Genomic DNA, 26,784 nt, shown 5'->3' on the forward strand with positions numbered 1-26,784 from the left:
ACATTCATTTGGGAGCCTGCATGTATAACAATAAGGAATCGGTGTGCACTGTGCATTCATCAGCAGTTTGTATGCTCTTTCATTGAAATACTAAATTTAACCTATGAACTCTGGTGGTGACCTGTGACCTGAGGACAGCAGAGCTCTGAAGGACAGAATTGATAAGATCATTCAGTAAATTACATAAGATGAAGAGGTAGAAGCGGTAAATGGATCCATCATCTTTAGTCGCGTCTATTGTTTTAGTTTGACAAGACGGGAGCTTTAAATCCTTTTGTTCTCGACTATAATTGTCCTTCAATAAAACCAGTCTGAATACAATCAATTACTTGTGCAGTTTTTCGAAAGAAAAGGTTGTCAATGTGTTTTAAAATCTTAAAAATAGTTCACTCACAAATTTTATAGCCCCACTTTCAAACTTTTAGCCCAAAATGGCATTCAAATTCAATACTATAAGAACGAAACCATTGCATGATAAATATAACACTGTTTGTGAAGTTTTTGTTCTTAGACTTTGAATAAAAAGTTATTTGTTTAGAAGTCAAATGTTCCTGTCTGAATGAATAAATAAACCGATTAATAGTAACATGTTTGTAGCCTATGTGTGTCTTATATTCTTATTTTTATAAATATTATGTTTCTGACACTTTGCAGAAATTTCATTATTTAAATGTTGGCAAAATTTTTCATTTCTTTTGTTAATCCCTAAATCTTTTTCAAAGTAAAAATGATCATGCAGGTTGCATTTACTTTTCATCTTAAGTTTTGTGCTTTATGTGGATATTAAATAAAAAAGTGGATATTAAAGCATTTTTTAATTAAAACACATTATTACTTGAATTATTCAATATCAAAATATTGAAAATGTTAAAAATAAATCAGAATTATTTATTATTATATTGAAGGCCTATTATTTATGTAATTGAATAGAGCTATACTGCCATCTGGTGTTGGGTAGCTAAAATAACATGGATGTTTAACCTGACCTGTTTAACAGGTTTGTATTTTATTCAAATTAGTGTCAAAGTGTATATTAGCAATGTTTTACTCATTCATTTTATTCATCTTGATATTAATGTGAATACGCTGTCTCCTAATTAATAAAAAAGGTCATGAAACTACTTGCATAACAATATATGTATGTTTTCAAGAAAAAAATTCTTATTATTTTTGTCTTGTTTTCAGTAAAAATAAAAAATAAATCTTAAATCAAGATGTTTTTTCTTGATGAGCAAAATGACCCAAGAAAATAAGTCTATTTTTTAGACCAAAAATATAAAATTTTAATGATTTTGTGCATAAAACAAGCAAAAAAAAAAAAAATCTGCCAACGGGGTAAGCTAATTTTTCTTGAATTTAGTGTTTAAGAAAAATGTTCAAGATTTTTTTTGCTTACCCCATTTGCAGATTTTTTTGCTTGCTTTATGCACAAAATCACTTAAATGTGATATTTTTGGTTTAAAAACTAGACTTATTTTTTTGGGTTGTTTTGCTCATCAAGAAAAAGCATCTTCATTTAAGAAATGTTTTATATTTTTACTGAAAACAAACAAAAATACTAATAAATTTTTTTCTTGAAAATCATTGTTTGCAGTGTACGTTTAAGTTTTACTTTCGCTTGAAATAGGTTTAGATGACCATATGTAATAGCCAGTTTTAACAGGCAGGTGGCGGTGAAGAGCCATAGGAAAATCTAAGCATAAAGTAATGAGATTCAGGAATGAAAATATTCTCCAATAAGAAAACAGTACTTTCTAAAGACAAGTACATAATGTCCAAAACATCTTCAAGTCTACTAGATGAAGACAACGTCGCTTTTTTTAATAAATATAGCCTACACACTCCTGGCTAAATGATTAAATGTATTGCAAAAATAAGAAATGTTACATCTGCATTACATGTCAAATCTAATGTACAATTTAAGCTTTAATAGCTTTGGTTAGCGTTAAGTTACTGTATTTTTTTCATATTGTGTGCATATTTTAAATTAAACATTAGCCATTAGAGGATTCACATGTTATTTTAAAGCACTGTTGTCTGTCTATAAAGCCTAACTGCTTTGATAGCCAACTGTACATAAGGTTCTTTTAGGATACATAAGACTCTATAAAGGCGGAAGAAGCGCATCAGCCTTATCGATTGCGCATGCGCATTCAGGTTGTTTTTCAACCAGTCTGAGGTATAAAGAGAGTCAGGGCAGAGAGTTTGTCTTAAGGCAAGGATACAGCTGCATCTTTACGTGCAGTTTCAGCGAAACTCAATGAATCGCAATCGACTATAGCACTGAACCTGCCTGCAGCAAGAATCTGCATGGCAAGAATCTTTAAGGTGAAACTCCTTTTTACCTTTTGAATATCTTACATCCGAGTAAGATTTCAACCATGGTGCTCGGAAAGGTGAAAAACTTCTTTGTCAGCTACGACTGTATGAATGACAGCAATGTTCCCGTGTTTGCCAGCGGGGATTACGTCTCAGGTCGGGTGATCGTTGAAATTACCGGAGAAATTCGCGTAAAATCTCTGAACATTCACGCCAAAGGACTGGCCAAAGTTCGCTGGACTGAGTCACGTAATGCTGGATCCAACACTGCCTACACTCAAAATTTCACTGAAGAAGTGGAGTACTTAAACCACAAAGATGTCCTTATTGGACACGATCGAGGTAAGAACGACTTTATATTGTGTATTAACATAAGTCAGTGATGTTTCTGTGAAACACTGGGCTGTAATGACAGATGGGTCTTATGTTGGCTTTTGTTTACTGCTTATATCTAATTTTTACCATATAAATGACAGTTTTGTTTCATTTTATTAACTGTTTGTACTGAAATCCAATGGCATGTGTGCTAAAATGACAACTGTGAGCGATTATGCAGATGATGCTTGGTGCAAATTCGTCCCCTGTTTTTTTCGCTTTCAATAATTGTTTTAGTGTTAATTAAAGATTAAATTTGTTAAAATATCACCTACTTCGTTTATTTAACGATTTTGAACACGTTTAAATGAATGTATTTGTCAAAAACACGATACTTCGTAAACAGGATTTCCACTGTCCCAAACAACCACCCTGTTAATCTTAACTTGAAACCCAGATAAATATTTTCCTTCGATATTTGAAATAAATGTTTTTAATCCCCCATTTACCCAATCGTCACACGATGACAAACATTTTTAAAATTCGTCATTATAATTTCTCAAACAAGACTATTCCAGTAAGTTTGTAGCCTTTGTTAGAAGCGGTTTAAACCTGTTCAGAAACTGGTAAAGAGGGGGTCGGTGCGGGCCGAGCCTCTGCTTGCTGATTGGTCAAGGTCAACCCTATCTGCCCGCTGATTGGTCGGGGCCAAGCCTATCTGCTCGATGATTGGTGGAAGTACGCGTGTGTTTCCACTGATATCATGCCTTTGCAGAAGTGTCAAGACTGCGCTGTAACTTAGTTGCCACAGTTTTACCTTTTTATTTATTTATTTTAATTAAAATGTTTAAATATTCAAGCAGGTGTCACTTTATGCATCATCCTGCATTTGTTTGTCATATATGAATTGTATAATTAATGGTGCATCAATTACTCAATAATAATAAAGCGTTATATGTACTGGTTAAAATGAGTGATGCTAACTGTAAAACGTTAGTAAACGATAACAACATAATGCAAATGCAATATTTATGAATATCACTGTTTGTTCATTATCAAACTATATTTTTTGTAGCAAATGTACTGTGTATGATATATCAAACTGAAGTTGTTATGTCTGTAATGAATATTTGCATCTAATAAACAAAATTAAACGTATTTTTGCTTCGTGTGTTTTTAATTTGTGTCTTTTGTTGTCTTTAATCCTCATGAAATCCATGCTGCAGTACACATGTGAAGTCTGTCTGGGGGCGTGTTTAACAGAAAAACACTCTGGCTCCGCCAATCAGGCGCTGCCTAGTAATTATGCATGAGGAAATCCGGCTGAGAGCGGCTGCTCGCGCCGGTTCAGTCCGGTCCTCTCTAGCTCGTAGCTGCTTTTGGGTGACAGGCTGGTAGTTATTTACAGCAGTCTGTGAAACTGCTTAGATGGCAATAAAACGCCCTGAAATAACAAAAACCTACACACAAAACTCAAATAAATGATTGTTTCTTTATGGCTTTAAGATAATAGACTTGTCTAGTTTGTGACAGGCTCAGATTCAACTAAATAAACAACAACAAAAATCGTTTTTATACAAATTGCTTTCCTTTTTGTCCAAAAAGATGTTTACATATATAATAAAATAATAAATAAAGAAACTATGTATTATATTTTTGTGATATAATTATTTTCCATTATGTTGGGTATAATTGTAGAATTTAGTAATGGTACACATGGTCTTATTTTATTGACATATATTTTCTACGTACAAAAACACAAGTAAGACACGTAGTGATTTCACTTCGTATAAAAGTATCTTGTGAAATGTCAGAATAAAAATATGATTTTTACGTTTTTTTTTTCTATACATGTCGACAGACAAAACACATGGTTGTATGTTAAAATCAAGTCTTACAAAGAGATGATGTGGTTTGTATATCTTTCTATATCTTGAGGGTCTTTACCAGCTGTGGTGTATATCAAATTGTCTTCTTTTCTTTTAGATGATGACAGCTGCGACGAAGGCTTAACCGTTCTTCACTCAGGGCGACACGAGTTCCCCTTCAGCCTTGAACTGCCCCAGACGTGAGTAACACTCCTGTCTGAATATACCCATATGTAATGTATCGACCGAAACGCTTACATTATTTTTTCATGCCCATTTCCAGGCCTTTGGCTACATCTTTCGAAGGCAAACACGGTAGCGTGCGGTACTGGGTAAAGGCGGAGCTTCACAGGCCGTGGCTTCTACCCATGAAAACCAAGAAGGAGTTTACCGTCTTCGAGCACATTGACATTAACACTCCACTGTTACTGGTGAGAGAAACGCATTTGAGCTTTCAGTTTTTAGGTTACGGTTGAGATTTGGTGTGATTTAACACATTTTCTTTTTTTCAGTCTCCTCAGGCCGGCACGAAGGACAAAACGCTTTGCTGCTGGTTTTGCACATCAGGGCCTGTATCACTAAGTGCCAAGATCGAAAGGAAGGGCTACACTCCAGGTGAGATCATTAGCACGTTCAAATAAGCTTTAATGACATCATGCTCCTAGACGAAGTCTGATAAGCTTAACTGGATTGTTTATTTTTTTAGGCGAATCCATCCAGATCTTTGCCGAAATTGAAAACTGCTCTTCTCGTGTGGTTGTGCCAAAGGCAGCCATCTACCAAACGCAGACCTTTTTTGCAAAAGGCAAGGTCAAGGAGATCAAACATCTAGTAGCTAACCTACGTGGAGATCCTTTACCTTCCGGCAAGACCGAGACGTGGGACGGCAAGATGCTGAAGATCCCTCCCGTATCCCCTTCCATTCTGGACTGCAGCATCATCAGGGTGGAATATTCGCTCATGGTGAGTTTTAGTTGCTTTAGTGATCCATTTGATTCATACAAGGCATTAGACATCTACTAACATCATGGCACTCAACAGGTATATGTGGACATTCCCCGGGCGGTGAACTTAACCCTGAACCTGCCTCTGGTGATCGGTACCATCCCACTCCACTCCTTCGGCAGTCGTACCTCCTCTGTCAGCAGCCAGTGCAGCATGAATATGGGTTGGTTGGGCTTACCTGAGAGACCTGAAGGTAAGGCTCATATCCTTAGCTTGTTGTCCTGGTTTTGGTAAGGTGACTTAAAATGCAAAATCTCCAATTCTCTTTTTCTTTTTTCACCTACCAGCTCCTCCAAGCTACTCCGAAGCTGTAACAGAAGAACAACGACAGACCAATCTTGAACTCCCAGGAGGAGGGAGAGATGAGATCGAAGGACCACTTTACGCCTACATCCACGAGTTTCGTTTCCAGCCTCCGCCACTGTACTGTGAGGTACGTAGCGCTTACATTTCTGTCAAAGGTAGTTTTTCGATTTTGTGATGTTTTAGTTTAAAACACCCTTTTTTCCTCTGTTAGATTGACCCTCATCCAGAGCAGGGATGCGTCGCCCAGGACGCGAGGCCAGATATCAGTCCGTCTCGCTGAGGAAGTGATGTCACCTGACCAGTGCTGTCAGGGATCTCTTATCTTTAACCTTAACCCATTGAATAAGGTATGGTATTCCTCCATGAGATGGCACAAGAGCTATCACCTTGGTAACGCAGATGGATATCCTCCAGGAAACACTCCAAATCCCTGGAAAATCCACCGGGGTGAGCCCAGGTTAGTGGTACCGTAAAAACCACAGAAGATCTTCAGAGAACTTCCCATTCCATCCCTGATGAAAAGAGCACAGACAAGATTTGTAGGAGTATAACTGTGCCCTCGACATCAAGATGGACTAAACGCAAAGTCGCCGAGTGCTCAAACCTAAACCTTGTTCCTCACGCGAGATGTAATTCTTTAATTCCATTGTATTGGAACAAGATGACAAGAACAAGTTCCTCCAGACTTTTCATGACTTTCTTTTCGTTTATTGACTGTTGGTTGTATATGGACACTGGTCAATTTTCTTGAAATGTTTTGAGAAGTCATGGACACTGGTGTGTGCATCTGACAAGATCTGCTGCAAAGCATCCTAACATGCCACGTTGCCTTTATGCTAAAGCATCCAATAACACGTGGCACCGTTTTAAGTGGACAACGAAAAAAGACCGCTGAGTGACGGGACGCTCATTGAGATGCAAGACAATTGACATTCCTGAATCAGTCCTCTCACTGTTAAAAATACGCAGAAGACTGCACTCCAGAGATTTGTATGTTTGACGACTAAGAGCTACTTCGTAGACTCTGATTTGAGCGACACATTTATTTCAATGCTCATTTGACGACCGTGGCCTGTTCGCATCATCCTTTTATCTTTAGCACTTTTCATTAGTTGCGTACAAAGTGTAGAATGATGCTTGGCTCATACAAGACATAACGTAACGTTAACAAGTGTGATTTTGGTATGTTTGTTTACATAAATGAGTTAACAGACAAACTAAACATACTAGTCATGCTTTTGAAATAATGGAACACCCTTTATGGCCTTGGCACAAAAGCAGTAAAATGTTTGTTTTTACCGTTTATGACTGAAAATGTGCGCTGTGCTTACATTTGAACTTGCGAAAAAGGGAATGTGTATTGTTTGTAAATTGTATGCTTTGCTTTAGTGAATATTGTGTCACCGTCTAAAATCACTGTTGTGTTTTATTTAGAAAAAAACATTCTTTAACGTGCACTTCCAGAGATTGTTAGTTGTCATGAAGAACTAAACATTGTTTATTAATGAAGACTGCATAGGAAGAGAAGTTGCTCTTCAGGTCTACAGCTAAACAAAATGGCTTCCACTTTACTATTGCAGGAACGAATTTTAAAATGGGTATTAAGCTACTAAGTCAATAGGTGCAATATCCTTTGTGTTTCCACATAGTTTTGTATTCCTAACTTTTTTACCATAACTTTGTTGGTATATAATGTTTCACAGCAAAAAATCATGTTTGATTGTTTTGTTTTTTTGCCCTGTCCATTGAATAAACACCCCTTTTTTTACAGAAAGCTTTTCTTTAGTGCACCAACTGTTATGTTATATTTATATCGAAAATTGCAAACGGGGTAAGTGACTGTTATGTTTTCCTGAGGCTGTCGTGATTTTAACGCGACCTTTGACTGGTTCATAGTATTGACGGCTTCGTTGTGTAACTTCTTCACAGTCAGCATTTACATTTCCAGCTCTAGTATGAAATACAAATTTGACTTCATTCCTACGTTTCTACTTTTGCAAATGTTAGCACACAGCCACACATGCTTCGACTTCTCCATAGAGGAAACTTCTTTTCCGTTTCTCTTGGCATTCCAGCACACAGGACATCTAAGGACCAGATGCTCCCCGAACACAGCTTTCGTTGTTTCTGCAAACGCAGTCGTATTTTTTCGGGCAAGGCCCTCAAAAGAAAAGCCTGATGGGCGGTAGGAACGCGTCACATTTTCCTCTTCAGCTTTGCGGTCAGCTCAGCTGAAGCAGATGTTTGATCCAGAGAGATGTACGTGGACCACTAACCTAATTCTCCTCTGGATAAAGCTGGATCTCTTCTTCACCTCACAACATCTCTGCTGTAAATGCCGTATAATCGTGGCTTCAGGTTTGTGACGGGGAAATTTGTGTCAAATTAAATTTTATAGTTGGGTGTTAAACTCCAAAGGTAAAAAATAAAATATTTTAGAAAGTTAAATTAACATGACACCACACCGGTCTAGACTTTTTTGGACATTTATTTAATTTCAGCGGAGTCAGTCAGAGGTACAAGCCCCGCCCCTTTTCCCGGGAACACAGGCCGTTATTCAATCCGAAGGCTGCAGACTCCCAAGGTCGCTTATCTAGGCTGCATACGTCATCAAGACATCCTATTTTTAGTATATTAACAACTATAAAGTTGACTTTTATTCTTAGTTAATCATAAATTGTTGTTATATGTTTATGACTTGCGAATGTAATGCTCAGTTAACTTAATTAAACCAGGCTTGATGACGTATGCAGCCTGCATATGCGACCTCCGCAGGCTGCAGCCTTCGGATTGAAAAACGGCCACAAAAAATGCATATCTTGAATATGCTTGAAAAAAATTCTGGCAAATACATATGTAATAAATGAAATAAGCAGGACACAGTTAGTATATGGGGCAAGTTGTCACAAGAGACAGTAAAACAAATATAAAAGCGAAATGATTTATGACAGCAAAATGTTGGCATACAAATTATTAATAAATTAGTTTAAAAACAATCATTAAAGTAATTAATAATTTAAATAAAATGACATAATTTATTATAAAAGACACAGTTGACACAGGTAAATTATGTTTACTGTTTTGACTTTTCCCAACAACCAAACTCACCGCCGTTCATATTTCCATCACACATAAAAGCCAGCCTATGAGACAAAATCTTTGCTCCGGGCTTTTTCTGGCAGCTACAACATTTCTCTCCACATGTTAAACTTGACAAAGCGTGCGACAGTCTGTGGGTTCAACAGGTGTTTACTTCAGTCCGGGATTAACCTGAGAAAAATGATCAGCCTGCGTCATCTGTTTTCTCCGGTGAGGATCTAACCTGCTGTTCACACCTAACCCGGAAAAAAGTCCCGTAAAAGTCCCATAAACATGTGTCACAGTCTAGACATGCAGAAAGGCTGCTTGCTTTGTCTAGTCTTGTTTTGCTATGTTGTCTTTTAAGTTGCCTAGCTTTGCATGTCACCTGGGACGTGACGTCACGTCATACAAGAATCAAAGAAGAACATGATACAATGCAAAAAAAAAAATTATTTGATTTATCAGGTGTGGCATCTGTGGGGAAACACACACTAAAGGATATCAGCCAAAAAAAAAACATTATGATGTATGAAGCAGTTTGTCTTATAGTGAACCGCCTCCGCCTTACATAAGATCATACATCTAAAAATGGGAGTGCAGGACGATTTCATAACTGTACCATAAGTCGAGACAGGTTTCTAAAGCGGGTAACATGCCTCGCGGGTTAGGGATTATCCGACTGTGACCGTTCTGCCCGGTCGATCCTGACACACGACACCCCGAATTTCAGCTGAGTCAGCGGTGCAAGCCCCGCCCCTTTTGCATACGCACTGCGACGCCATTGGCTGTGTGGCTGTCACCTGCACAAAGACTTTAGAAGGTCTCTGATCAAAGTATTAACCTATGACAAATAATATCACTTTTAGTAATGTTTACTTAGACAAGCTTTATAGTTAGGGATTCAAACAAACTTCTAACATTTTACATTATTTCTTTTTTGTGTTAAATTGTGCCTCAACTTCTATGGCTTTTTTACCTTGTGTATAAAATAAGTAGAAAATCCTATAGACAATGAAGGAGATTACTGAGTCATATCTAGAAAGCAGAATTATGAATATCATCATAAATCCATGTGTTTTCAAGCTCAACCAATGCTTTATTCTCACACCCAAGCCTTCATACATGATTCATCATCTTACTAACAGAAAGCCAACAATAAATATTTAGTTTTGACAACTTTGACCTTGTTTAATACAATGACACTGTGTTCAGATCTACAGTCATTCGGTTCACTCCCTGGTGGTGATACAAGGGTGGCCACTGTATGATAAACAAGAACTGGTTTGGACTGGACTACTATGTAGGCGACCGAAGCGGCAACCTAATAGGTCTCTGTGGCGCGCTACTTCTCAGCATACATACTTGAGAGTGTTGAAATACTTTATCAGGTCAGACTGAGCCCTGGGCAGTGAAGGCGAGTTCACACGGAGTGCGGCTGCTCGATCCGTATCACCAGCTCTCTCGCTTTACAGCTCCGGCCAGTTTAATCTGGCTCTGACTATTACAGGAGCTTATTTTAACCTGAACTTTCCAATGATTATCCCAAAAAGTCACTCGTTAGCTAAAATGCTGGCTGCTTTTCAGATAATAAAATATGTGATGCCAAAATACAATGATGGTATCATTATAATGGTACCTTATACATCATGTCCATCCTTCTGTCTATCAATCCATCTAGCTCTGTCTGTCTGTCCCTCTGTCTATCCATCTATCTGTCTGTCCATATATCTGTCTGTCTATCTGTCAGTTGTCTGTCTGTTTGTTTTCTGTCAGTTGTCTGTCTGTCTGTCCGTCTGTCTGTCTGTTTATCTATCCTTCAGTCTGTCTGTCTGTCCCTCTGTCTATCCATATATCTGTATGTTCATCTATCTGTCTGTCAGTCCATCTGTCTGTCTCTGTGTCTGTCCATCCTTCAGTCCGTCTATCTGTATGTCTGTCTGTCCATCTGTCCCTCCGTCCATCTTGGTCTGTCTGTCTGTCTGTATGTCTGTCTGTCTGTCTGACCCTTTTTATATCCATCTATCTGTCTGTCAGTTGTCTGTCTGTTGGTTGTCTGTTGGTCTGTCCTTCTATTTGTCTCTGTGTTTGTCAGTCCGTATTCCATCTGTCTTTTGGCTTGTCTATCTATCTGTCCTTCCCTCTATACGTCTGTCTGTCCATCTATCTGTCTGTCTGTTGGTCCTCTGTCTTGTCTTTTTATCTGTCTGTCTATCTGTCTCTGTGTCTGTCCATCCTTTAGTCTGTATATCTATCTATCTGTTTGTCTGTCTATCTGTCCACCTGTCTGTCTGTCTGTCCCTCTGTCATCCCTTTATCCGGCCATCCATATATTTGTCTGTCTCTTTGTCGGTTGTCTGTCTGTTTGTCTTTCTGTCGGTTGTCCGTCCGTCCATCTGTCTGTCTGCCCGTCTGTCTGTCTGCCTGCCTCTGTGTCTGTCCGTTTGTCTATCAGTCTATTTAGCTCTGTCTGTCTGTCTGCCCGTCTGTCTATCTGTCTGTCTGTCTGTCTGTTTATCTGTCTATCTGTTTGTCTGTCTGTCTGTCTGTCTGTCCGTCTGTCTATCTGTCTCTGTCCGTCTGTCTGTCTGTCTGTCTGTCTGTCTGTCTATCTGTCTCTGTGACTGTCTGTCCGTCTGTCTATCTGACTATCTGTCTCTGTGTCTGTCTGTCCGCCTGTCTATCTGTCTCTGTGTCTGTCTGTCCATCTGTCTATCTTTCTCTGTGTCTATCTGTCTGTCTGTCTGTCTGTCTGTCTGTCTGTCTGTCCGTTCGTCCTTCCATCCATACATCTGTCTGTCTGTCTGTCCTTCTGTCTATCTGTCTCTGTGTCCGCCCGGCTGTCTGTCTGTCTGTCTGTCTATCTATCTCTGTGTCTGTCTGTCCGTATGGCTGTCTGTCTGTCCGTATGTCTGTCTGTCTGTCTATCTATCTATCCGTGTGTCTGTCTGTCTGTCTATCAGTCCAATTAGCTAAGTCTGTCTATCTATCTCTGTGTCTGTCTGTCTGTCTGTATGTCTGTCTGTCCGTATGTCTGTCTGTCTGTCTATCTATCCGTGTGTCTGTCTGTCTGTCTATCAGTCCATCTAGCTCTGTCTGTCTGTCTGTCTGTATATATGTCTGTCTGTTTGTCTGTCTTTCCGTCTTTCCATCCATCCATACATCCATCTGTCTATCTTTTTGTTTCTCTTTCTGTCTGTCTGTATGTCTGTCTGTCTTTCCATCCATCTATCTGTCCATCTGTCTATCTTTTTGTTTCTCTGTCTGTCTCTCTCTCTATCTCTCTCTCTATCTATCTCTGTTTGTATATATCTTTGTCTCTGTCTGTCTGTCTGTCTGTCTGTCTGTCTGTCTGTCTGTCTGTCTGTCTGTCTGTCTGTGTCTGCCCATCTAACTGCCTGTCTGTTCACTCGTTCCTTTAACAATGTTACTGTAATGTTTTCAAGTGTATCCAAAGTGAAGTGAACAAGGACTTCAAGCTCAATACTTTGTCATTCTAACTGCATGACATGCAAGTTTAATAGTGGTTTACACTTACTGGTACACCAAAATACATTGCATACACTGACACATTGTTGATAAATGAAAGGTCATGTAACCAAGCACTGTGTCAATGTATCACACTCGTGTCTTCTCAGACACCGTCTGCCTTAAAGTCCAAGGTGTTTATATAAAAGACAGCAGGATCATTAGAGTTTCACTGACATTTAGAAACGATTGCAATGCTATGACGACATTTCTGCAGCATACATTTGTCAAAGATCCGGTTCAGGCTTTGCAAACTGCAATCGCTCCCTGCATATAGTCGATGACAGCTTGTGGTTTGGCCACAGAGCAGATTAGCTATTTCAATCCAGATATCAGCTGACTTTTCTCATGCTGTGGGTGGATCAGAAACATATAAGACTCACATAAACATCCCACATATAGCTGGTTTTGCTGAGCTCAGAGTTTCTGTCTATAGGTTTGACGTTGTTGAGGTAACCTAGTCTTATGTTAAAGTAACTAGCGGGCATGTACTCGAACCAGCGATCAGTCCAGCATGGAAGGCTGATGTCCATGGCATCTCTTTAGAGCCGAACATTTAAAGATGCAATAAGGATAACTTATGTAATATAGAACCATTAACAGATACGTGGTATAACCAAATCAGAGATTTAATAACTGTAAAACACTGCTGATCAGTAATATTAATATATGATGTAGGTGGCTGTTTGGAGAAAACATACAGTATAGCCGCCCACGATGTCGAGAGGAAGTGAACTGCGTAGGATCTGAAACTTTTGGAAACCGCATGTCTGTGATAGCAGAACCCACGGAGGTGTGATTGACGTTTGAATGCAATAAAGTCTATGCGGTCACGTCTGGGTGGGATCTAGGAGAGACGTGTTTATCACCTTAGCACGGAGGGGAGAAATATTTTACTCGAGAATGACCAACTTGAGAACATGACACGGACGTCAATGATGAGATGAGGTCAAATAGTTTTAAACAGACAAGTAGAAAATGTATTTATTATTTGCATGTAATAAGTAGTGACTATACAGTAACACTCACAATATGTGACCCTGCCTGTGAAAACCCAGCTAAAGTCATTTTTGGAGATTTACTTTGATTTACATAAAATCACCCAACATGAAGAACATTCTGTGAAAATTTAACCTCGATATGTTTAATATTGACTAAGTAAGGTGATTGAAATCAAATTTTAGCCTGGATTTCTCAGTAATACATTTTAAGGTACTAATATGCACCCTTTAGGTACAAAGGTGAACTTTTTGTAAAGCTATCCGTCCCAATGACAGCTTTTGTACCATTTTCTTCTTCTACACTATCACAGACTTTCTGTCCAATGAAAGTTCTGCAGTGCCACTGTTGCCTTTATGCAAAGTTCAAGCAAATCAAATGGTAATGAAACATTTCTAACCTCTGATGTTGTTTAACAGTCACACACAACATTTCTTTAGTGTGAATGTTTATTATGTGGTTAAAAAAAATCCCTGTATGATCACCTTTAAAAAGTCCATGCTATTAATAGTATGGTGTATAGACACAGATGAGATTCTTATCTGGGTGGGTCATGTTTAGATTTGACTAGATTTCCCTAATGAGATTTGTACTTTCCCCACACAGCAAATTTGTGAACTCTGGGGTCCTATAAGAAATCTAATCCAAGCGCATTTGTCTGTAACTATCCCTAGAATATCAAAAAAGTCTAAAGGTGGTAGATCCTTTTTCTATTTAGCCCCTAAGCTCTGGAATGATTTGCCAACTGATGTCTGAGAATCAGACACAGTCGATCACTTTAAGTCTAAACTTAAGACTTCTCTTTAACAAAGCGTTCACATAATTTGTCAAGTAAATGTACTTATCTCGCAATAGTTCACTTGTACGGAACAAAGTATTCACATAACTCATCTGGGTAATATACTAATGCCGCAATAGCTAGCCCGTCTGGAACCAAGCAGATATTAAACCACAACACTGTGTGACACTTGCATTACATGCAAAGGCCCCTATGCTAAAAGGATTTTGTTTCTCTATCCTCGATCACGAGGACAATGAGACAAACAGACCCAGTTCTGACTGCCGTGAAGGCCAACACACCACTGATCTAGTGACCGTCCTTCAACGTGATGTCCAGCCGATGCTTGACCAATGACAACGGACGGAACCTGTTTAAACTCCTTATCCGTTTACATATATATATTTCTCCCAAGGGTTTTTTTCCTCCTAGGACTTTTTTCCCTCCTGGCTAAAAAAAGGGAGGTTTTTCTCCTAGGGGTTTTTTTTAACCCCGGGGAGTCTGCCGACATTGGCTTAACTTAGCACCCTCTTCTATACGTAACATTATTAATACGCTCGCTTATAAAATTTATTCATAGCCGGTGTATTTTGCTACTTATGTTGTCTGATAATTTTTCTGTGTTTCCCCCTACTTGTATTAATGTTTAGCTGCTTTGAAACAATTATCTGAAAAGCGCTATATAAATGAAATTGAATTGAATTGTAACACAACATCATCATAACCTCAAAATGTTATCTGAAATACAGAATTTTTTTTTGTATTACGGAAAATTTCTGTAATTTATTGTACCTATTATTTTACTGTATTTTTCCGGCTGCCGTAATTTTACAGATTTTTTTACAGTGATGAAGACACATCACATAGGGGCAGTTTAGATTAAGCCATGACTAGGCCTTAGGAATTTTAAGTAGTTTTTACCTTACAAAAACATTACTGGTCTGCAGCATCTTGACACGAAGCAATGGCACTGATATATTTTAAGATACGTGAGTGCAAGTTGTTTTCGGGTGTGACAACTCAAACATGCATTTTAGTCTTGGACTAGACTTAAGCCGTGGCCTGGAAACCGTCACCCATAGTTATATAAGTGATCATTAGGGGCTGATAACAGATCTTTCAAAAGGTCTGATTTCTTTTAGTCATGAGGGTCTATGCATTAAATCATGAAGCAGCTGGTGGATGTGGATTTAAAGACAGATCATGTTTTGCATGCTGATAATCTTTCCTGGAAATCTCTGCTTTTCTTTGCCTCTGCGTGCGTCAAACAGTTGTATTATAGATTTACTTTTTAATCCTGCATTTGTCTTTTAACTGCACCTGGATGACCTAAACTCTCATGCAACAAGTTTTATTATTTAATTATGGGGCAGTTTACCGGACAGGGCTTATCCCAGACTAAAATGCATCCGTAAATCTTAAAATATATCAGTGCCATTGCTTTGTGTAATGATGCACACCAATAATGTTTTGTGCAAGATTTTGCTTGTAAAGATATCTTGTAAAAAAGCATTTTTGTCAAATCAAGATATATTTTTATGCTACCATTTTTTTTATTTTTTGGGCCATTTTGCCTTTATTTAATATACAGTAATTAATAGACAACAAGAAAGTACATGGTGGAGAGAGGTGTTTGGGATCGGCAAAGGACCTCAAGCTGGAATTCGAACTTGGGTCGCCGGAAGTGTGCCTGAGCACTGTCCACTACACCATCGGCTTTGACTTTTTATGCTACTTTAACTCAAAAAAATTAAGTTAAGCAATTTCAACTTGTTTTTACAAGTTATGTCAACTATTCACAGGTTAAAATAGTATAAAATAGTATGTTGAATTGACTTGCAAAACCAAGTTGTTTTTACTTCATGCTACATTTTTTTATAGACATCCAAACACAGCCCAGATGTTAATGCTAAAATAAGGCAAAATAGACATTTAATCATAGCTCAAACCAAACACCTTGTAATCACTGTTGACTTACGTGATAGAATATCATACATATCACAAGTTATTTTTGCAAAAAAGCCATGTAACCAAATTCAAGCTAATTTGGCTAAAAGTGTGTTACTCATAGGTCTATAGTTAACTTAGATGTTAAACTAAAGTTTATGACTTACATGTTTTATCCAGCAAGTTAATCTTTACAGAAAAATAAAAAATCTTATGTATTTTGAAGTATAAATGTGTTTACTAGAAATAAAAAAAGCTAAAATTTGACTTAAAAATTGATCAAGGTTGTGTTCTAAAACACAAAAGTCTAGATAATGTCTGAAGAAAGTGTAAAAAGCAAGCACATATTTTTTTTACAACAAGTTACCATGATGAAACAGTATGAAAACATTGAACCACAGCTGATTTCAGCACTCAGACACAACACAAACATGCAGAAAGTGAAAGCGCTTGTTGCTGTCAAATCAGAAGTAATCTAAAGAACATCTTGTACCGCTGTCAAGCAGAGGACAGGTGTTGCGTGCTCAGAACAATGCCGGATGAGGGAGGGCTTGACTTTACACCTGTGTGAACCCCAAACACAAAGTTACACGAGTTCAATTCAGGGCAAAAAAACAAACTGACTCGAACCAGATATCCTATCAGCAAAACTCAGCAGAGCAGAGAATCGTACTCTTCTCACAGGATAAAGATCTCATAACTGATGTTTCTTGCCTGCAGGGAAAGAGATGTCTGCTTAAATATGACAATAAAGGAAAACGTCACCGTTTTTCAATATTTTACTATGTTCTTACCTCAACTTAGACAAATTAATACATACCTATCTTTTTTCAATGCGTGCACTTAATCTTTGTACAGCACATCGTGAATGTGTTAGCATTTAGCCTAGCCCCATTCATTCTTTAGGATCCAAACAGCAATGAATTTAGAAGCCACCAAACACTTCCATGTTTAATGCAGAAATGTGATTCATGTAAAGTTTTTATTTTATTTTATTTAAGCATTTGGCAGATCCAAAGCAAGTAACAGTGCAATAAAGTTATACATTTTTTTCAGTATGCGTGTTCCCGGGATGGAACCCACAACCTTTGCGCTGCTAATGCAATGCTCCACCAATTAGCTAAATAAAGCTTTCACAAATATTTGATGTTATTTACCGTGCAAACACACTCGATAGGTACAAATGACCCGAATCAGCTGTACCAAAGTCTGTGTTTACTTGTTTCAGCTCACAGCACATAAATCTCAGGTATTTTTAAGTTGATTGGACTCATAATAGCTGCACTTTGTTTTTCTTGGCTTTGGTTGCGATTGGCAGGATTCCAAAAACTCCCGTTGCTCCATGATTTGGATTTGTGTACACACAACATCTGCCTTCGCTTCTATCCCAGTGAGAGAAAATAAGTGAGAAGCCACATGAGCGCATGGGGTCTTTAACCTTATGCCACAAGAAAAACATCTCCACGTGATTATCACTGCAACGGCCACACGACTGCTGAAGGAGCTGTTTTGTGACCATACATTGTTTTCATAAGGTTATCCTAAAGCCAGAAAACATCTTATGGTACATAGACTGTCACCTGCATGACTATGTTGTCATATTAGCCAATAAGAACAGAGCAACAATGAGCCTAGAGAACATCACGCCACCACTGAGCTGAAAGTATGGGTGTTTGGGGAGGAGCTTTGGGAGGGGTCAGAAAGCAGAAACCTCCGAACTTACTGTGACATGTTTGCCACCATGATTTGGCCGTATGTCAAACCATTGTTTAACCACCGGTCCCTTTATGAGTCAGAGGTTATGTGGATCTAGTCGTTCTAATGATGCTATTTAATGACAGTTTTGTACTGTTCCTGATTTCTGGATCTGTTTCATAGTGTTTACCACAACAGCAAAGAGATTAAGAGTGGATGTGTTGACAAACCAAACTTTGTTATATGAATTTACAAATGTGAACAATGATGCTCAGAATAAGAAGTTGCAAAGGCATACACCTTTAAAAATATAGATCCTATAAAGAGTGATTCACAGTGATGACATAATAGAACCACTGTTGGTTCTTTGCAATGATGTTATAAAAGAACCATTGTTGGTTCTCTATAGAACCTTTTAAGTCAAAAGTTCTTAAAGGGTGATTCGTAGTGATGTCATAATAGAACCATTGCTGGTTCGTCACAGTGATGTCATAAAAGAACCATTTTTGGTTCTCTAGGAATTTTCAAGTCAAAAGTTCTTAAAGGGTACTTCACAGTGATGTCATAAAAGAACCATTGTTGGTTCTTGGCAGTAATGTCATAATAGAAGTGGTGTCATAAAGGAACCATTGTTGGTTCTCTAGAACCTTTTAAGTCAAAGGTTCTTAAAGGGTACTTCAGATTGACGTCATAAAAGGACCATTGTTGGTTCTTGGCAGTGATTTCATAATAGAAGTGATGTCATTAAAAGAACCATTGTTGGTTCTCTAGAACCTTTTAAGTCAAAGGGTCTTAAAGGGTACTTCACAGTAATGTCATAAAAGAACCATTGGTTCTTGGCAGTGATTTCATAATAGAAGTGATGTCATAAAAGAACCATTGTTGGTTCTCTAGAACCTTTTAAGTCAAAGTTCTTAGGGTACTCCACAGTGACGTCATAAAAGGACGATTGTTGGTTCTTGGCATTGACTTTATAATAGAAGTGATGTCATTAAAGAATCATTGTTGGGTCTCTAGAACCTTTTTATGTCAAAGGTTCTTAAAGGGTACTTCACAGTGATGTCATAAAAGCACCATTGGTTCTTCGCAGTGATGTCATCATAGAAGTGATGTCATTAAAGAACCATTGTTGGTTCTCTAGACCCTTTAAATTCAAAGGTTCTTAAAGGGTACTTCACACTGACGTCATAAAAGGACCATTGTTGGTTCTTGGCAGTGATTTCATAATAGAAGTGATGTCATTAAAAGAACCATTGTTGGGTCTCTAGAACCTTTTTATGTCAAAGGTTCTTAAAGGGTACTTCACAGTGATGTCATAAAAGAACCATTGTTGGTTCTTCGCAGTGATGTCATAATAGAAGTGGTGTCATAAAATAACTATTGTTGGTTCTCTTGAACCTTTTAAGTCAAAGGTTCTTAAAGGGTACTTCACAGTGATGTCATAAAAGAGCCATTGTTGGTTCCCTATAAAACCTTTTATAGTCAAATGTTCTTAAAAACATTTATTTTTTTTCTTTCTGTAGCTTGTAAAAGCTTTAGTTAAAGAGAAAGGTTCTGTGGATGTTAAAGGTTCTGACAAAGAACCTTTAAGGAACCTTTATTTTTGAATATTGATGAACAATAGTCTTTTTCCTCATATAACGTTATTGCTAATTTTGTGTTAATGTTGTTCACTCCTATATAATGAATTGCTGATTTTTTTATCATTGTAAATGTTTTGATCATTGTGTGTATTTTAATTTCAATAATAGTGGCTTATATAGGTCAATCTACTGATTTCCACACATTTCTATAAGCTTTACAACAAAACAGTATGAAATGAAATTCTAGAACAAAGCGTTCCGATGCTTTGCTTCATCTCAGAAAACTAAAACAATATTACACATTATAATTATCTCTAAAATTAGTAACCATGAACAATCTGAAGGCTGTCTTACTAAAATTAACCACACAGATGACATTCAAACCCACACAAAGAAGCCTATAGTGTTGAGCCAGCACCCAGTTACCGGTCTGAACTAGATAGCTCCAGCCTCAGCAACATCATGACACTTCCTCATCATTGTTCAGTATGAGCCGGTTAAAACCAGCGGTCCTCCCCCACAAACCAACAACAACAGCATCACACACACAATATAACCCAGTTAACAATGGAAACCATGGCTGTGAGCATGAAATTGTGTTTAAGATATTATTTTAATGCCACAAACACAAACAAGTCCAGATGGTCCTTATGGCTGAGACCACAGTATCATGACTCTCACAAGTAGGCTAATGAAATGAATGGATTGTCATGTGACCAGCACGGTCCAATAGGAGAACAGCTGCTTTTGGGGAAAGGCAGACTTTCAGACACAGGGTGGGACTGCATCGGTACCCGTTAAAAGCGCAATGTTTTTCATTCTTGAAACAGACATTCTGTACTTTCTGAACTGTCTGGTTCGAGCTGATATGCACACGAGAGGCCAACTTATATGGTTGTTGTGTGAAAACATTATCTGTGTAACGCTTAGAAAACATGGGAACAATCCTGTTGTCTCCTAAACACAAAGTCTATGAAATGTCAATGGTTGCCCAGAGGTGTTTTTGCTGTCACGGTTGCACAATGTGCCAGTTTGTTGTTTCAAAAGAAATAAAAAAAAACACTGTGTTGTGTGCTTCAGTCAAAATATAAAGGTATGCACCTTTCATGTGCATGGGAGCCAGTTCTCTTGTATGATATTTTAACTTGGTCTGGGACTGAGCTGCAAGGGTGTGGTTTTATAACCTTAAGACCTTTTTATCTGAAACCCACAAAGGCCTCTTGAGAGCTGAGGCCCCGTGCTCATCAGAGGGGAAGCAGTTAGGGTGCCACCCAAATAACTTCCCCAAATGTGTTGTAGACATGTGTTGCCTTCAGTGTTCATTATGCAGTGAGATAAACAGAAACAGAATAAATATACATGACATGAAACACACGGTCAACTTGATTTATTCTGGTGCAAAGTCTTGAAGAGTTTCTCGAGCTGTTCTTGTTCCAGTTCAACATGAATAACTAGCAATGAGCTGTGATGTCACGGCGTTGGGCGCCCTCTATCGGTTGGTTTACTAAAATTCATGAACAGTTTTAGACTGTGATTGTTTCATAACACCCTCATGTTCTCCTTTCACACTTAATAAATATACGTAACAGTTTGCTGTTTAATAATATTCATGTAATATACATTAAGGATAATTGCCATCTTTGCATTAGTAAGGATGGGATCAACAACCTTCCAAGGGGACTTAAAACAACTTTATTTAAAATAAGACAAAACAAGTAACACAGCCCAAAATGAGCTAAAAGATCTAAAAATGTATTTGTTAGTGTGTGGTTATTTTTATAACAAAGATTTTGTTTGGGTGGAAATTTACGTAGGGCCTTAAAAGGTTGTGGAGAATGAGGGGACATTAAAAACGTTGAGATTTACTGTTTCACCTTTTCTACAATATTTCTATAAAAATGTTTTTATTTAGTCTACTGCTATAATTATCACATACCACCGCAGATTTTATTCAAATGTAAAAAATATTACGTAGTATAATGTAACTTTATATATTAACATAACATAACATAACACCCCCCCTGAAACCTAATTTTAATTTATTAAAATGTGCTTTTCATGTTTTTTTTATATCTCGTTTACAATATGCTACTTGGTCTTTTTGTTAATGTCTATCATTGATAATATGTTAATGCCTGTTTGTTATTTAAAATGATTTAATAAAAAAACATAACATAATTCAAGTGGAGCCGCTAAAAACCACAGGCGGATCCGCCGCGGATGACATCACAGTACCGCGAGAACGATTCGACAGCAGAGAAGTGCATATGATATTTCGATCGCTCTCGCGGTAATATGATTTCATAATTTTGTCGGTTCTTACAGCGCCACTTGAAAATCACCTTCTTTACATATGCTTTTTTAAGAGAAATTACTTTTTTAATGGAGTCTCTTAAAGTTGTAAAAATTGTAATAGGTACATATATTGTATTGTTTATATGTTCTCTAATAATATTAATAATAATAATAATAATAATAATAATAATAATAAATAAAAAGCCACTTGAAGCCAAACAACCCTAACAACTTCACGCAGCTCTCTCATTCGCCCATAAGCGGCAGCAAACGCACGTCTGCTCACCAAACCACCAATCACAGGTATCCTTCTCCTGACGTTTAGACCTCAGTAGCCAATCAGAAGGTCCCGTTGACAATCAACTAGCAACGCGCTAAAGCTTGGCGTCTGTTGTTGTGTGCTATGGTGTCCTTAGCTTATTAGCAACATTAGCAGAAAAAAACATCTCTAATCTTACTGGACGCATTTAGGATTTAAAACCTGCAAGTTTATTGCCTTCAAACTGCAAAATGAGTTTGACTGTCAGGTAAAGACGTCGATGTTTATTTAGTGACTAGCAGCTGAAATGAACGATGCCGTTGTTAACAATTACCTGTTAAAACTGTAATAATAATAATAGCAATTTTCATAAGACTAGTAACAGCTGCATTTGTAGACCACCTTAATAAATTTTATTATTAAATGGTGTGCATGCAAACTAGAATGAAGGATTCCAAAAGATTTTCTCTCTCTCTCTCTCTCTCTCTCTCTCTCTCTCTCTCTCTCTCTCTCTCTCTCTCTCTCTCTCTCTCTCTCTCTCTCTCTCCTAATATAGATTTTTTTGAAAATCTGTTGTTTATGACAGTCAACATCTGATGCTGTTGTGGTTGTTTAGGGTTATAGTGTGAATAAGACTAAATCAGATCTTTAAATGTTGCATTAAATCCCTCTGTATGTCCACATTTGCCATCAGGACTGATCTAACAGCGGATAAGAGTAAGAGGAAGAAAAGGAGAGAACTCACGGAAGAGCAGAAGGATGAAATCAAGGAGGCATTTGAGCTGTTTGATACAGACAAGGATAAAGAAATAGATTATCATGAATTAAAGGTAAAGATCGAGGCATTGTACCTTTATCCATTTAAAGGAACAGTTCACCTCAAAATTAAAATGAGCCCATATGTTACTCACCCTCAAGCCATCCTAGATCTGTATAACTTTCTTCTTTCAGGCAAACACAGTCAGAGTTATATTAAATCATATATTGACCCTTTTCAGCTTTATAATGGTATTGGATAGTGCCCCATTTTTAAAGCTCTCAAAAAACACACCCATCCATCCAAAGCTAAACTATACAATTACAAAATGTCTTCTGGAGTGAAGCGATGGGGTTTGTGACATTTTGTCAAAGGTCAGACGTCCACCTGACCTCAATTCTGTCATAAACACGCGTACGACAGTAGTTTATAAAGTTTGAAATATAAATGTTTCTTACAAAAACCCATTGCTTCACTTTGGAAGGCATTTAAATAACTGTATATTGATTCATTTTTGATGCATGGATGTGCTTAAAATTGGGCACAATTCAATGGCATTATTTATATATTATTGAATATAACTCTGACTTTGTACACCTAGAATGGCTTGAGGAAGACTACAATATGTGCTTAATTTTTTATTTTGTGGTTATCTTTTGCTTTAAATATGTACTTTTTGATGCCTAAATATGATGTATGGATATTACTGAAATATCTGATGCAAGGGAACCCAAGGAACATGTATATTAATACATTTATAGCTTAAATACACTGCAAGATTTACAGTTTAAGAATGTGCATAAAAGAATAAACGATCATTTTTATTAATTTAATGAATACATAAAAGCTCAGATGCAAAACCCTCTGTGCGTCTGACATGTTATCTTGAGCATTCGATTAATTACATTATCTCATGTATGTGCTGTACGATCTTGCTTTATATGTGTGAACTTTTCATAATTTGTGCGTTTCAGGTGGCGATGAGAGCTCTTGGTTTCGAGGTGAAGAAAGTAGACGTGTTAAAGATCTTGAAAGATTATGACAGAGAAGGAACAGGAAAAATAAAGTTTGATGATTTTAAGGAAGTGGGTAAGGACAATATTTAATATACTTTTATATACTTAAACTTATGTTGCATGTTCGACACTGATGTTGGAGAACCAATGGTGTTTGGTGTTAAGATTGCAACTGCAACAGACTTACAAGTAAACGTAGGTACAGTAAGGTTTATTATTTAATAACCAAACATACCAGAGTATGTGATTTGTCTTTAGACATTACAGCAAACTATGGACATATTTCAAATCAGTTTACAGATAAGTTTCTGTTGTCTTTAAGTGACAGACATGATACTGGACCGAGACCCAAAAGAGGAAATCCTAAAGGCGTTTAAGTTGTTCGATGACGATGAAACGGGAAAGATCAGCCTGAGAAACTTGCGGCGAGTGGCCCGAGAGCTCGGAGAAGACATGAGTGACGAAGACCTGCGGGCCATGATCGATGAATTCGACGGTGACGGGGATGGAGAGAGTAAGTTGCTAGATTTTAATCTAGGGAGAGAAAAAAAGCTATTTTTATTGCCTCTGATGAATGGAAGTCATTACTGTGCTTTTCCCAGTTGGCCGCGAGTGCTTTTCTCAATTAAGAAACGGCAAATTAATGTATTGCAGCCAACAAAAATGGGGCAGTAGAAATAAGTTCTTGGTTGCTGTTTGTAAAAATGGCTATAATGTGTTATTTAATATGAATCGTCTATGCTGTAAATAAGTAGGTTAAAGCAAATTTGCTATTTTTTTCAGTCAATCAAGAGGAGTTTGTCTCGATCATGACTGAAGACTCATGAGGAGCTGTCAGGAAATGTTCAATGAAGATCCGGTTTCACATTCATCGATGTAGGAGCTCATCGATCAGATAGGAGTTTGTTCTTATTTGTGGACAGTAAACCTCAGTTCACCCAAACATTTTAGGACATTTTTTTCATTAGTAACGTAGTCTCGGACCCTGAGAAAGTGAAGATTGTTTTAAATTGGTGGGTTTCAGCACAGAACTAGGTTGCATATCTGATAAAAACAATTATGCAGATGTCAATGTCTGACAAACTGAACAACTGATTTAAAAATTGTTCATATATATATATATATATATATATAATGCACGCGCACACATTTGTTGTTTTACGAATTTGTTTATTTCAGTTTGATTAAACAACTTGGGATTGCCGAAATTAGTTAATCTAGCCTGCTTAATGAATATTACTGGTGACGTTTATCATCAAAAAAGTCGGATGTTTGTAGATTAGTCTTCATACACATTAGATTATTATATCGAAAGGGTGATGAGCATGTAAAGGCACTTCACGTTTTGAAAGTCGTGTTTCAGTTCTGGCCAATAGAGGGAGACATTTATTATCGAAAAGCAGATTTATGTTTGACCTTTGGTTTTCCAAAACTACTGTTGATGGATAAGTTCTTAGTCATAAAGCTTAAACCTCCCCACGTTACTAAAAATGTTAATAATAAAATGGATAGTTAAAAATAAAATATAATACAAATAAAAGGCTTTTTATGCAAACTTATTGTGTGAAGTACAAAACTAAATTGTGTTTTGTACATTATTGTCCCAAACATCATTTAAAGAGTTGGATATAGTTGTAATAACATGCATGGTTAAACTTAACGTTGACAAAAACCCTTTGTTTAGCTTTCAATGAATCTAAAACAGCTCTCTGGTATTGAAACACGGATGTCAGATCATTTAGTTGAAAATGCATAGTGATGCTGAGATAACAGGATGGCTTTAGGAATTTATTTTTTTTCAACTCTCACCCCCTAAATGAATAAACTGTGCAAAATTTTGATTTGTTTCTGCAATATCTAGAGGTTGCTCAAAGCCTTTGAATATTTACAAAATCATATATTTTTGCAAAAACTGTACCATTTAAAACACACAACACACATAAAACTTGCTTTTTGGAGGGTAACTTTGTTAGTTATTTCAGTCTCTTCTGATCCAAGTAACCATATAGCAGACTTGCTTCGTGTTGCTTCAGCCATTGTCTCAGTGTATATCGTGCTTCATTCACATTGAAGCTTTCTTGCTTTGAAAGAAATATCACAACTAAAACAGGAGTTTTAATTGCAAATAAGTCCATAAGTATATATTATTAAACAATTATATGATAGCACAAAGTATCACATAATACGCAAATGTGTTAAACTTCAAAGTTCTTGAGCAACGTCTAAATATTAATTAATGTTGGAAAAAAAATCCTGATTTAAAAAAAAAAATTTATTTACACATATTGGTGGGGTGAGAGCATGAACTTTTAAAAGTTGAAAAATAAGGACCACCCTAATATGAGCACAGTTTTTTCTGAGCTGATTTGAAGCGAAAGTATTTGGTGAAGATATATTACGTGCTGAGAGCATTTGTTTAATATCATACTCTCATTTTTGAGGTGGCGTTTGGCGGCGTTTGCACCTGAGCTCTTCAGTGAAAACAATTTGGTCACCGTGTCTCTGTCTGGATGCAGAGATGGTGCTGTGTAAAGTAACATCACCTGCATCAGTATGGAAACGGTTGTCATGGATACAGGTCAGAGGACCACGGATGGAAGCGAAGCCATGTGTTTGCTACCTGCTAAATTTAAACAAAACAAATCAGGCCATTATTATTTATTGAAGTCTGCTTAATGCCACATGAAACGATTTAATGTTTTTCTAACATGAAATGGACCGCGGCATCATCATTAAGGATTATAAATTTACTGTGTATTGAGTAATGACGTGTTGACACGGTCGAATGTATAGCGCCTGTCAAAGCTTATGGACTACGGGATATTTTACATTTAGAGGTTATAAATAGAAATGAAAACAATACCAATACCACAATACCATCTAGAGCTGAAATCTGATGGTGGAATTTGGTTAAATGTTGTAATGTGATACATTGAAAACCAATGGTGGGCTTTAGATGAGGTAAACTGGAGTCAAAGGTCATCCTGTCATTAACGTCGGGCCGTTACGGCGGTAATGGCTTCCTTTTCAATTGTC

The 26,784-nt window shown here is 37.3% G+C and overlaps 2 protein-coding genes across 3 annotated transcripts; both read left to right on the plus strand.

Annotated features, from left to right (window-relative positions):
• The first annotated feature begins 2,184 nt into the window (after positions 1-2,184).
• On the plus strand, positions 2,185-7,579 carry arrdc3b (arrestin domain containing 3b). Its single transcript, XM_065262356.2, has 8 exons — positions 2,185-2,661; positions 4,621-4,702; positions 4,786-4,933; positions 5,015-5,117; positions 5,209-5,465; positions 5,544-5,700; positions 5,795-5,940; positions 6,025-7,579. The coding sequence occupies exons 1-8, from the start codon at positions 2,382-2,384 to the stop codon at positions 6,091-6,093; spliced, it is 1,242 nt and encodes a 413-aa protein (XP_065118428.1). The 5' UTR covers positions 2,185-2,381; the 3' UTR covers positions 6,094-7,579.
• Positions 7,580-22,065: 14,486 nt separating this feature from the next.
• cetn3 (centrin 3) lies at positions 22,066-25,534 on the plus strand. 2 transcript variants are annotated; one of them, XM_065262349.2, is made up of 5 exons: positions 22,066-22,243; positions 22,670-22,805; positions 23,707-23,821; positions 24,071-24,262; positions 24,532-25,531. In XM_065262349.2, the coding sequence occupies exons 1-5, from the start codon at positions 22,227-22,229 to the stop codon at positions 24,573-24,575; spliced, it is 504 nt and encodes a 167-aa protein (XP_065118421.1). In that variant the 5' UTR covers positions 22,066-22,226; the 3' UTR covers positions 24,576-25,531. The 2 variants fall into 2 exon arrangements, with proteins under 2 accessions (XP_065118421.1, XP_065118412.1); XM_065262340.2 differs by lacking the exon at positions 22,066-22,243 and having other exon boundaries at positions 22,650-22,805; positions 24,532-25,534.
• Positions 25,535-26,784: the final 1,250 nt, after the last annotated feature.

Source organism: Paramisgurnus dabryanus, chromosome 10 (assembly GCF_030506205.2).
Source record: "Paramisgurnus dabryanus chromosome 10, PD_genome_1.1, whole genome shotgun sequence".
Classification (NCBI taxonomy): Eukaryota; Metazoa; Chordata; class Actinopteri; order Cypriniformes; family Cobitidae; genus Paramisgurnus; species Paramisgurnus dabryanus.